Source organism: Argopecten irradians, chromosome 1 (assembly GCF_041381155.1).
Source record: "Argopecten irradians isolate NY chromosome 1, Ai_NY, whole genome shotgun sequence".
Lineage (NCBI taxonomy): Eukaryota > Metazoa > Mollusca > Bivalvia > Pectinida > Pectinidae > Argopecten > Argopecten irradians.
This window is the reverse complement of record NC_091134.1, coordinates 47,397,565-47,411,626: the sequence shown is the minus strand read 5'-3', so window position 1 is coordinate 47,411,626 and position 14,062 is coordinate 47,397,565. Positions and strand designations below refer to the sequence as shown.

General features: G+C 37.3%; 1 protein-coding gene across 1 annotated transcript in view; it reads left to right on the top strand.

The window, feature by feature from the left end:
• Nucleotides 1–13,343, top strand: part of LOC138329339 (RING finger protein 17-like) — a 78,570-nt gene extending 65,227 nt beyond the window's left edge. The window contains 11 exon segments of the mRNA XM_069276298.1: nucleotides 328–518; nucleotides 1,143–1,312; nucleotides 1,676–1,798; nucleotides 2,521–2,607; nucleotides 2,791–2,943; nucleotides 3,158–3,244; nucleotides 3,592–3,739; nucleotides 9,926–10,061; nucleotides 10,724–10,886; nucleotides 11,349–11,470; nucleotides 12,247–13,343. Coding sequence (XP_069132399.1) covers nucleotides 328–518; nucleotides 1,143–1,312; nucleotides 1,676–1,798; nucleotides 2,521–2,607; nucleotides 2,791–2,943; nucleotides 3,158–3,244; nucleotides 3,592–3,739; nucleotides 9,926–10,061; nucleotides 10,724–10,886; nucleotides 11,349–11,470; nucleotides 12,247–12,667 — 1,801 coding nt within the window. The 3' untranslated portion in view covers nucleotides 12,668–13,343.
• Nucleotides 13,344–14,062: the final 719 nt, after the last annotated feature.

Below are 14,062 nucleotides of genomic sequence, written 5' to 3'. Positions count from 1 at the left end.
GAGTGCGTGAATTTAAGTACATGTACAGTATATGTGTGTAATCTATATTGGAACAAGATACTTCCTCCACCTTTTCCAGAGTTATGCCCCTTTGTTTAAAATGATTGACTAGCATTTTTGTTTGTTCTTGATTCAAACTTTGAAATCATTGGCATGCTTGAGTGATGAGAGGTATATAAGTTGGCCTCCTGGACGACAGTTCTAATTCGCTTAATATAGTAAGGAAAAATTAAAACAATGTATGTATAATGGGAATACCTCCTTAAAATAAGATACAGATGAAAGATGTTTTGTGGGTTCATGATAACTCTGTATGTGTATCTACAGACGTGAGGTGAAGCCTATGATTCCCCAGGAGGAACTGCTAGAACCAACAGAGATCATGGGCGAGGAGGAACCCAGGGATCTGGCTTGTGTCTATTACTTCCCTGCAGACATGCCAAACTCTTCAACAATTCAAGGCACCCCAACATACATCGACCACCAGGGTGTCATCTACATGCAGGATATCAAAAATGGTAGGTGTTTCTCACATGAATTGGATATTCGTAAATGTAGTGAAAGACATGTGTGTTTACATTGTACTTATATGTAGTTGTAAGATTTTGTAAGTGTACAATTTTCGTGATTTACTGTTTAGAACTTATTCTTTTAAATTTATTTTTGCAAATCATATTTGTATAGTTTATGAAAGGGTGTGATATGAAAAACTTGTGTATTGTATAGCTTATGAAAGAGTGTGATATGAAAAACTTGTGTATTGAATAGCTTATGAAAGAGTGTGATATGAAAAACTTGTGTATTGTATAAACTTGTGTATTGAATAGCTTATGAAAGAGTGTGATATGAAAAACTTGTGTATTGTATAGCTTATGAAAGTATGAAAGAGTGTGATATGAAAAACTTGTGTGTTGTATAGCTTATGAAAGAGTGTGATATGAAAAACTTGTGTATTTTATAGCTTATGAAAGTGAAAGGGTCATGTATATGGAACTATAATCCATTGCTCTTTGTCAATTATTCCATATTACTTTTTTGATGTTCTCAGTTAAGATACAAGTAAACAAACAGTCATATCCTTAGCTATTTGCTACAACTCATTTGTGTATAATCAGATCAAATGAATTGTTTGGTTTCTGTAGAATCAGTGTTGGAGAAGCTTGCCAAGCGGCTGAATAAGAAGTTTAGCAAAAGTAAGCCGCATGGCTTTACTGTTGACTGGAAGAAAGGCCAGGCATGTGCTGCTAAGTTCCATCTAGACCAGATGTGGTATCGTGCTCAGGTCGTGAACATTGAGACAGAATACATACAGGTAAGAAAGCTGATTCTATCAACCTAGAACTACTAAGTAACTAGGATTGAGTGCTTTGGTGAGCAATTCATACTTGTCAAGTCATTAATACCGAGTAAAAACTTATTAGGAGAGTTGGGAGGGACATGCATGATATTCTGAAACCAAACACGCAAAATTACCATGTTCTTTACAACAAGCTAGGCAACTGCAAAATATCTGTGAAACATTTTCATTCTTTAGAGCTCCAGAAACAATATCAATGCTGTGTGTTTTGTTTACATTTGGATAAAGTAAGTGTGTAGGTCTATTTAAAGGAAAATAAGCATGTATTGAAATACTTTTTGGGTCTGTAAATTGTAACATTGAAGCTTTCACTTTTAGGTTAGCTTTATAGATTTTGGAAATACTGAAACAGTTTCACCTGACCAACTACGGGCAAATGTTGAGGACTTCATAGACATACCACAGCTGTGTTTTGAGTGTGTTCTCAATAACATTGCACCTGTAAGTATCCGAGTACTTCTGGATTAATTTGCTACTACCAATAGCTTTGTTTACATAGCTATTGTCTGTCTATTTACTTAACCTTCATTGGCACTTCTCAATTTAAATTTTGTGTTATAATGATTGATGAATTTCTCTCTTGCTGGATATTAAATTTGAGTGTTGAATTATGAAGCCTGAAACATGATTGGATTCATAGCCAAAAGCAGTGATTTGAATTGGGATTACTGTCGTGCTGGTCAAATCATTGATAAAAAATGTTATCAAGTTGTTTGAACTGTTGGAAAATAACTTTGTTCATCAGACTAAACAATTGATAATTTGGTTGAATTACTTGATTGTTAGATTATATTTGAAGCTTGCTTGTATAACTTTTGAAGACTGAAAATTTGGTCTCTTTTTGTGTTTTTGCATACAATCAATTTATTTTATTTTTGTTTTGTTGATTTATATCTAATTACAATTGAATTATAGTAGTGTTAAACAAAATATAATTGATTTCTTAGTTTATTTTTGAAGTTTAAAGATTGATATGTATTATGTAAGCTAACCAGTCATAGCATACTACACTGTGAATAAACAATGTTTCTACAATGTAGCAATTCACTGAAGTAGTTATTTTATATACTTTGTAACTTTTCTAGCAACTTGATAACATTTTTCATCAACGCTTTGACCAGCACGACAGTAACAGATGCTGTATTACATATATCTTGTTTTAGATGACACAGAGCGGTGAATGGTCTGTACCTGTTTTGGATCAGATTCACAAGTTAATTGTCTCCAAACTATGTACTGTGGAGATCGTAGTAAGTATTCTATTACTGTTTGAATGTGTAGTTTACATAAGATCATATTAAGAAAAAAGTTAACCATTTCTTAGGCTTGTAACTGAGAAAGTCTTTGCACTTCAAAGAGGTAATGTTGAATACCTGACAACGAGCGATGGATAGTAGTATTTAAACTCTGACAATGCTTGTCTTCTCTTGTAGAAAATTGACAGTAACTTACAGGCAAGTGTGAAGCTCAGCTTACCAGGAATAATTGACCTTGGAGATATGCTCTGTTACCGTGGTGATGCCTTCCACCCCGACAACACCAGTGAGCTTGTGATCCAGAGTCAGAAAATAGCCAAAGTTATTGAGGTGTGTTGCTAAGAATCCTCATCCATTTCTTGTGAATAGTTCATGGGTAGTTTGTTTGAATATATCTGATTAATGATTAACTTAATAATGATAAATCATCCTTAACAAGATCACTATGGTGATTGAATCTCGAAGAACTGATCATATCATTTTATAGATGAGGTCATTCTTTTATAATCCAGGTGATTCAATATATTTCCATTTATTCAAACAGAAGAAGAATCCATACAAGGCAACAGTAATAATGCCGGCTGGCGAGTACTTTCCTGTGATTCTCACGCATGTCGAGGTGCCCAATGTGGTAAGTGGACATTAAACTAAGTACGAAAAAATTCTAACGATTTTCGTAATTGCATACGCCAACAAACAATAATCAGATGACATATATAAGTTCTGGTAGATCTGGTTCATAACATTATAGTTGACCAGCAAAAACTGATATGGATAGTTAATTAAATTAAGTTACCTTTCAAATCTAGTTCTTATTGTCAGTGAAAGTAACATGATACCTAATGATCATGATTGGTCTACCTTTGACCTTTGTTTTTACATTGCAAAAGAGGGCCTCATGGTCTTTTCCTATAGACAACATCACAATCTCTCTTATTGACAAATAAGCTCTTAAAGGGTACTTTATTTGATTTGAAGGTTTATTTCCAACATACAAGACAAAGTGGCTCTGAAATGGATGAACAAATGGATGAAATCAATGCTCAACTCACCAAGTTAGAACAACTTTCTATTGATCTGAATGAGCTTGGGCCTTTAGCTGCAGCATTACCCAATCCCAAACCAGGTATAGAACTTAACTGTATAGCTGTTCTTCTTATGTGGCCAAAAAAACTAAAATGAGACTTCATTGATGGATGTCTATATCTCCGAACGAGGAATGTACTGTAAACCAACTTTCTTTTGCATGTGATCCAAGACAATTCGTGAAAGGTTATCTTTGCGAATTACGTAATTTATACTGATAAGAATTTCCATTAAATTTTTCCAATCTGCTAAATGTTAATCTTCACAAATGTGTTATGAAATAGAAATTGCGAAATTTAATAGTCGTGAAAGAGAGTTGGTTTACAGTATCAGGTTTTAAAGGAATGAAAAAATTAAAAGCCAATTCCAAGTCTATAGTATGTGAACGAGTTGTATGTTCTACCATTGCCTGACACACTGTATGTGAACCAGTTGTATGTTTTACCATTGCCTGACACACTCTATGTGAACGAGTTGTATGTTCTACCATTGCCTGACACACTGTATGTGAACAAGTTGTATGTTGTACCATTGCCTGACACATTGTATGTGAACCAGTTGTATGTTGTACCATTGCCCGACACACTGTATGTGAACGAGTTGTATGTTTTACCATTGCCTGAAACACTCTATGTGAACGAGTTGTATGTTCTACCATTGCCCGACACACTGTATGTGAACGAGTTGTATGTTCTACCATTGCCCGACACACTGTATGTGAAGGAGTTGTATGTTGTACCACTGCATGACACACTGTATGTGAACCAGTTGTATGTTTTACCATTGCCTGACACACTGTTTGTGAACCAGTTGTATGTTCTACCATTGCCTGACACACTGTATGTGAACGAGTTGTATGTTCTACCAGGGTTCACGCCAGCGGTCGCCAATGTCGCATTTTGCGAAAAAAATATTTCATTGGCGATAAAATTATGACTTGCGATTTTTTTGGCGACAGAAAAATCGCCCATTCAAAAATTGAAGCCATGTGTTCAGTACTGTTCACCAAATATCATAAGTTGTACAGGTAGAAATTGGTCTGATCCAGGTAAATTACAGTCCAGGTTGTTTATTAATAGTGTCATGACTTGGTAGGCTAGCATGTATGCTGTCAACCAGAGGCAGTGACCATGTCGGTTTGTTTACACAACACTGTTATGTCGAAGCGTTCACCTGGAGCTTGTTACAGCTTGGTAAGCTTAGTGTGACCACTTATGTGAACGAGTTGTATGTTCTACCATTGCCACCACTGTATGTGAACGAGTTGTATGTTTACCACTGCTACACACTGTGTGAACCAGTTGTATGTTTTACCATTGCCTGACACACTGTATGTGAACCAGTTGTATGTTTACCATTGCCTGACACACTGTATGTGAACGAGTTGTATGTTGTACCATTGCCTGACACACTGTATGTGAACAGTTGTATGTTTACCATTGCCTGACACACTGTATGTGAACGAGTTGTATGTTGTACCATTGCCTGACACACTGTATGTGAACGAGTTGTATGTTGTACCATTGCCGACACACTGTATGTGAACGAGTGTGTATGTTTTACCATTGCTTGAACAGTTGTATGTTAAACACATGTTGTGAAGAGTTGTATGTTTCATTGCCTGACACACTGTATGTGAACAGTTTTATGTTGCTACCATTTCTACTAAATGACACACTGTTATGTGAACCTTCATTGTTGTATTGTTTAATACATTGCCTGACACACTGTATGTGAACGAGTTTATATGTTCAAATTTACCATTGCCAAAAATCTGACACACTTTATGTGAACGAGTTTATGTTGTACCATTGCCATTGTCTGACACACTGTATGTGAACGAGTTGTATGTTGTACCATTGCATGACACACTGTATGTGAACAGTTGTATGTTTTACCATTGCCTGACACACTGTATGTGAACCGTTGTATGTTGTACCATTGCCTGACACACTGTATGTGAACGAGTTTGTATGTTGTACCATTGCCTGACACACTGTATGTGAATGAGTTGTATGTTGTACCATTGCCTGACACACTGTATGTGAACGAGTTATATGTTGTACCATTGCCTGACACACTGTATGTGAACGAGTTGTATGTTGTACCATTGCCTGACACACTGTATGTGAATGAGTTGTATGTTGTACCATTGCCTGACACACTGTATGTGAACGAGTTGTATGTTGTACCATTGTCTGACACACTGTATGTGAACGAGTTGTATGTTGTACCATTGCCTGACACACTGTATGTGAACGAGTTATATCATGTATGTTTACCATTGCCTGACACACTGTATGTGAACGAGTTTATATGTTGTACCATTGCCTGACACACTGTATGTGAACGAGTTGTATGTTGTACCATTGCCTGACACACTGTATGTGAACGAGTTATATGTTGTACCATTGCCTGACACACTGTATGTGAACGAGTTGTATGTTGTACCATTGCCTGACACACTGTATGTGAACGAGTTGTATGTTGTACCATTGCCTGACACACTGTATGTGAACGAGTTGTATGTTGTACCATTGCCTGACACACTGTATGTGAACGAGTTGTATGTTGTACCATTGCCTGACACACTGTATGTGAACGAGTTGTATGTTGTACCATTGCCTGACACACTGTATGTAAACGAGTTGTATGTTGTACCATTGCCTGACACACTGTTTGTGAACCAGTTGTATGTTGTACCATTGCCTGACACACTGTATGTGAACGAGTTATATGTTGTACCATTGCCTGACACACTGTATGTGAACGAGTTGTATGTTGTACCATTGCCTGACACACTGTATGTGAACGAGTTGTATGTTGTACCATTGCCTGACACACTGTATGTGAACGAGTTGTATGTTGTACCATTGCCTGACACACTGTATGTGAACGAGTTATATGTTGTACCATTGCCTGACACACTGTATGTGAACGAGTTGTATGTTGTACCATTGCCTGACACACTGTATGTGAACGAGTTGTATGTTGTACCATTGCCTGACACACTGTATGTGAACGAGTTGTATGTTGTACCATTGCCTGACACACTGTATGTGAACGAGTTGTATGTTGTACCATTGCCTGACACACTGTATGTGAACGAGTTGTATGTTGTACCATTGCCTGACACACTGTATGTGAATGAGTTGTATGTTGTACCATTGCCTGACACACTGTATGTAAACGAGTTATATGTTGTACCATTGCCTGACACACTGTATGTGAACGAGTTGTATGTTGTACCATTGCCTGACACACTGTATGTGAACGAGTTGTATGTTGTACCATTGCCTGACACACTGTATGTAAACGAGTTGTATGTTGTACCATTGCCTGACACACTGTATGTGAATGAGTTGTATGTTGTACCATTGCCTGACACACTGTATGTGAACGAGTTGTATGTTGTACCATTGCCTGACACACTGTATGTGAACGAGTTGTATGTTGTACCATTGCCTGACACACTGTATGTGAACGAGTTGTATGTTGTACCATTGTCTGACACACTGTATGTGAACGAGTTATATGTTGTACCATTGCCTGACACACTGTATGTGAACGAGTTATATGTTGTACCATTGCCTGACACACTCTATGTGAATGAGTTGTATGTTGTACCATTGTCTGAATTACCATTGCCCTGACACACTGTATGTGAACGAGTTGTATGTTGTACCATTGCCTGACACACTGTATGTGAACGAGTTGTATGTTGTACCATTGCCTGACACACTGTATGTGAACGAGTTGTATGTTGTACCATTGCCTGACACACTGTATGTGAACGAGTTGTATGTTGTACCATTGCCTGACACACTGTATGTGAACGAGTTATATGTTGTACCATTGCCTGACACACTGTATGTGAACGAGTTGTATGTTGTACCATTGCCTGACACACTGTATGTGAACGAGTTGTATGTTGTACCATTGCCTGACACACTGTATGTGAACGAGTTGTATGTTGTACCATTGCCTGACACACTGTATGTGAACGAGTTATATGTTGTACCATTGCCTGACACACTGTATGTGAACGAGTTGTATGTTGTACCATTGCCTGACACACTGTATGTGAACGAGTTATATGTTGTACCATTGCCTGACACACTGTATGTGAACGAGTTGTATGTTGTACCATTGCCTGACACACTGTATGTGAACGAGTTGTATGTTGTACCATTGTCTGACACACTGTATGTGAATGAGTTGTATGTTGTACCATTGTCTGACACACTGTATGTGAATGAGTTATATGTTGTACCATTGCCTGACACACTGTATGTGAATGAGTTATATGTTGTACCATTGTCTGACACACTGTATGTGAACGAGTTGTATGTTGTACCATTGCCTGACACACTGTATGTGAACGAGTTGTATGTTGTACCATTGCCTGACACACTGTATGTGAACGAGTTGTATGTTGTACCATTGCCTGACACACTGTATGTAACGAGTTGTACCATTGCCTGACACACTGTATGTGAACGAGTTGTATGTTGTACCATTGCCTGACACACTGTATGTGAACGAGTTGTATGTTGTACCATTGCCTGACACACTGTATGTGAACGAGTTATATGTTGTACCATTGCCTGACACACTGTATGTGAACGAGTTGTATGTTGTACCATTGCCTGACACACTGTATGTGAACGAGTGAGTTTATGTTGTACCATTGCCTGACACACTGTATGTGAACGAGTTATATGTTGTACCATTGCCTGACACACTGTATGTGAACGAGTTGTATGTTGTACCATTGCCTGACACACTGTATGTGAACGAGTTGTATGTTGTACCATTGCCTGACACACTGTATGTGAACGAGTTGTATGTTGTACCATTGCCTGACACACTGTATGTGAACGAGTTGTATGTTGTACCATTGCCTGACACACTGTATGTGAACGAGTTGTATGTTGTACCATTGCCTGACACACTGTATGTGAACGAGTTGTATGTTGTACCATTGCCTGACACACTGTATGTGAACGAGTTGTATGTTGTACCATTGCCTGACACACTGTATGTGAACGAGTTGTATGTTGTACCATTGCCTGACACACTGTATGTGAACGAGTTGTATGTTGTACCATTGCCTGACACACTGTATGTGAACGAGTTGTATGTTGTACCATTGCCTGACACACTGTATGTAAACGAGTTATATGTTGTACCATTGCCTGACACACTGTATGTAAACGAGTTATATGTTGTACCATTGCCTGACACACTGTATGTGAACGAGTTGTATGTTGTACCATTGCCTGACACACTGTATGTGAACGAGTTGTATGTTGTACCATTGCTGACACATGTATGTGAAGAGTTATATGTTGTACCATTGTCTGACACACTGTATGTGAACGAGTTGTATGTTTGTACCATTGCCTGACACACTGTATGTGAACGAGTTTATGTTGTACCATTGCTGACACACTGTATGTGAATGAGTTGTATGTTGTACCATTGCCTGACACACTGTATGTGAACGAGTTGTATGTTGTACCATTGCCTGACACACTGTATGTGAACGAGTTGTATGTTGTTGTACCATTGCCTGACACACTGTATGTGAATGAGTTGTATGTTGTACCATTGCCTGACACACTGTATGTGAATGAGTTGTATGTTGTACCATTGCCTGACACACTGTATGTGAATGAGTTGTATGTTGTACCATTGCCTGACACACTCTATGTGAACGAGTTGTATGTTGTACCATTGCCTGACACATTCTATTGAATAGTACACCATTGCCTGACACACTGTATGTGAATGAGTTGTATGTTGTACCATTGTCTGACACACTGTATGTGAACGAGTTGTATGTTGTACGATTGCCTGACACACTGTATGTAAACGAGTTATATGTTGTACCATTGCCTGACACATTCTATGTGAACGAGTTATACGTTGTACCATTGTCTGACACACTGTATGTGAACGAGTCGTATGTTCTACCATTGTCTGACACACTAACAAATTGTTTCTGTTATTGCTTTCTTTCCTATTAAGTTCTAAGCAAGTACCCCAAAACAAACTCTGAAGTCTTCGAATGGGGAAGCTGTACCATGTACTGCATCACAGCATGATTTTTCACTGACCTTGACAAATAATAAAAATTACAATCAAACCAGCATACTTATATGATGCAGATTCATTGGACTTGTGCTTCATTATATATTGTTTATGTGTTTTCTATGCCCAGGCCTCATGTGCTTTGCCCAGTTTGGCTATGACCAGTGTTGGTACAGAGCTGTAGTGATAGAGCGTGATCCTAGAATGGATATGATCCTTGTCCTTTACGTCGACTACGGTACATCAGAGTATGTAACTGTGGACAGGTTAGTATTTTGTTCCATGTGAAAACCAGACTTCTTATTGGTTATACATATAGCAATTTGAGGCAATAAGGCCTGCTCCTCCAATCACTGTAAAATTTATCATAATTAATATGGACCTGTTGCATTCTCGTCATTTTCTGTCGTTGATTATTTTGTTTTTTGACAGAGATGTCACAATGAAAGATAAGAAAATGGGAAAGTTTATACATTAAAGGTGCCACTCTTAACCTGTTATGAACTTGTTGAGAAGATACTTTAGTTGCAAGCTTTCCTTTTAACTAGAGTCTGATGCCTGTTATGAAAAATATTATGAAGTAATATTTCTTTCCCAGTTAATTGTAGTACATGATGTACACATAATATAGAAAAACGTGACTCACAGAATTTTTAAAGGACCCATGAAATTTCTGGGAATGGGTATCTATAACACTGTGGGGCCCATTGTTTTCACAAAAACCATTGAAAAGGACCCACAAAAAATAATCGTAGATTGAACACTGCACTCTTAACATGTTATGAACTTGTTGAGAAGATGCTTTAGTTGCAAGCTTTTCTTTAACTAGAGTCTCATGCCTGTTATGAAAAATATTATAGAGTAATATTTGTTTCCCAGTTAAATGTAGTACACATAATATAGAAAAATGTGATATTTTCCTGAACAGAGTAAGAGCACTGCCATCCAGGTTCACTACTCTACCAGCCCAGTCAGTCAGAATGGTGCTAAGTGATGTCACGCCCAAGTCTCATTCAGGACAGTGGACAAAGGAAGCATTGGAGGCCATCATGGCTTCTGTTTGTAACAAACAACTTATTGCTTGCCTCAAGGTATGTACCGTTTTTCTGAACAATAGACCATCATGGCACTACCAAAGTTTAATATAAATAAAGAGTGAACTTCATACTTAGTTTATGTTTATGGACCCACCAAGGTGCAGCACTTTATGTAAAGGAAGGTTGCATTTCAAAACCAGGTCACTGTAACCTAAATTATGACCTTTGACCTCAATTTAAATGCTTCTCCAGACTTCATCTGTAATGCACTGGACTTTGTACTTGGTATATATAGGTCTATCTACAAGTGATAGTGTGCTGCATACCAAACTCTGGTCACTGTGACCTATATCTTAACCCCTGACCTTTGTTAAAATAATCTTTTCTAGGCTGTATCAACTGTATTTGAGAACACTTAGGTCTACTTACTATGAGGAATTTGGTATATGAGTCCACATTTGTTGGGGAATTTTTTTAATTGTCTTATTAACCTGCCTTATCCTGTATGTCCTTCAGAAAACTGATCCCCCAACTGGAGATTTGTATGTGATGGGATCAACTGCTGGTGCCTCCCTTACCCTAGCATACCAGGAAGTCGGGGACCAAGGACTGATCAATCTTCCGGAAGAATCATTACTGTAAGTTAATAAACAGAGTGTGCTACTACACTGGAATGCTGTCAGTGTAGATATGTATTAAAGGAAACTTTGTATATATGGAACATAGGAGTTCACAATTCTCAGTGAAGTGTTAAAAATGGGGAATTGGGTACGAAAATCAGTGATCCAATATAATTAACGGTGAGGGACGAGCGACAGGATAGTTTTACAATGCAGACAGAGTTACAAGTAAGTTTGTTTTTAGTCCAAGATGCATTGCTACGAAGGGCTGGCATTGACATGCACTTGTAGTAAAGTTTTCCTCTTGAGTCATGTCGTGTTCTTAGCCGGAGAGATGAGTGTCCGACTAACCGAAATTTGACATTTCCTGATGTTTCATCAAGTATAACAATACTTCTACATGATGGCCTACGGCGAACTATATACCAAATTAAAGATAAATTGTCTGTCTTTCAATCGAGACTAATGCCAGCTGCATAATTTGAACGGTTATTCACAAACATGTTTTCCCCGAAATTAGGTTGTTTTATCAGGCCAATCAAGTTACTCACCTTATTTATATATTGACATATATTGTCAGACGAGTTTAATACCTATGATATGGAACAGTTAAGGAAAAGTCTAACAGGGTAACCGAAAAATCTTATGTTGTCGACTGAGTTTTTGGTTGTTAGGTAGTGCAAAAAAATTGTTTGACATTACCTTTGTCTTTAATAGATGATTAACTGTTTTTGACTAAGTTTTTACAATTGAAGTCCAAAAGTGTATTATCTGAGCAATCTTGTTTCTTTTAGGTATGGTGATACCATGGTTACTAAAGATGAGAGTGACGTTGTGCCTGATACAACACCAGACTTGTCAGACAGAGAGGTGAAGGACGCAGATGAAGAAGACGTCAAAGTTGGAGGGGGAAAGGTCAAAGGTGATGGGTTAGTGACAAAGGACACAGAGGAAGGTGTGGTCAGTCAACAGGTGGAGGATTGTGAAGTAGGATGTAAAGACAATAGCGTTTCTGTATCTGGAAAGGATTCAGACGACGCAGTAGGAGAAGGAGGGGAGAATGTGAAACTTAATCGAAATCATGAGGAAATCCATCGAAGTGAGCAAAAACACATTGACAGTGAAAATCAGGACACAAGTGATGGGGAAGACGACGTGATCATTGAGGAGGATATGTCGTGTGATGACATTGAAGACGGTGATAAGGATCAATAACATTCCGTTACATTCGTCAGAAGTCTTACATTCTGTTGGAAACACTTTGTTATAGATTAATGGATCTAGATCTACAGTCAATTTTCAGATAGCATCTTTAGTCTATCATCATCAAATGTTTTTTTTTTCAAATTGCACTTATCTGTCTTTTTTTATCACTATTTATTAAGACTTCTTCAAAACTATTTCTAGTTGCATACATTTCTCTTTCATCACGAGTTGTGATCATGGCTGACAGAGAGCCAGCAATCTATAATATGACAGTTTAATTTGTCCCTTGATTGGAGGGAGAAAATGGCAGAACATTTTGATGGCATTATTGGATTGTGAATGAACTTCTTATTATAATTGTTATACATTATTAACGTGCAAGACCATTAGAGTTTGTTCCTAGTTGTGTCCATTAAAACAGGTCATTTAGTGGTGAGCTAAAAGACCCTTGGATTTCCAAGATGTCTTATTTTTGGCAAGACATTTTTTTTGTGCAATTCTTTTTTTTTTTTTTAAAGATTCCAAGATTATGTTGAACTTCTCAGGAAGAGATCAAGCTTCTGTAATTTATTTTGTGCCAATTTTATAGATATTGAGGTGGTGTGATAAGAAATTCAGAGGTGCTATGTTTGTACCACAGGCTTTTGACTCGATAAATACTTTTCTCTTTTTTTATAAAAATTAAAATTTATGTTTAATACTGTATAAAACATTATTATATACATATAGAGAGAAAAACATAAGTAGAGTTAAAAGCCTGTGATTGTACTAATGAAAGCTAGGATGTACTAGAGACAGAGTGCTAGACTAATCATGTAAGGATTAATGTGAACATATGAAGGTATTGTGATGGACATGTTAGGTTGTATGCAGTGAAGGGCAAGAGTTGTAAGTTACAAATTTGTAAGTTGGTATTTAGTATGGATTGTGCCAGTTTGTACAAGTGAACTTAAATTAGTCTGACTTTATATGATAAAGTGGTACATGTACAACTCTTAATCATTCTGTACAATAGTATGACAATAAATTATCATTCTGTACAATAGTGTAACTAAACATTATGATGACGTACAAAAAGTCAGACTGTACAAATAGTGAGATGTACATATAGTGAGACTGTACATTATGATGTACAAATAGTCAACTTGTACATTATGATGTTACAATAGTCAGACTGTTCATCATCATGACGTACAAAATAGTCACTGTTCATCATATGATGTACAAATAGTCAGACTGTTCATATCATGATGTACAAATAGTCAGACTGTACATTATCATATGACAAATAGTCAAATGTACATTATGACGTACAAATAGTCAAGTTGTACATTATGACGTACAATAGTCAGACTGTACATTATGACGTACAAAATAGTCAGACTGTTCATTATGACGTACAAA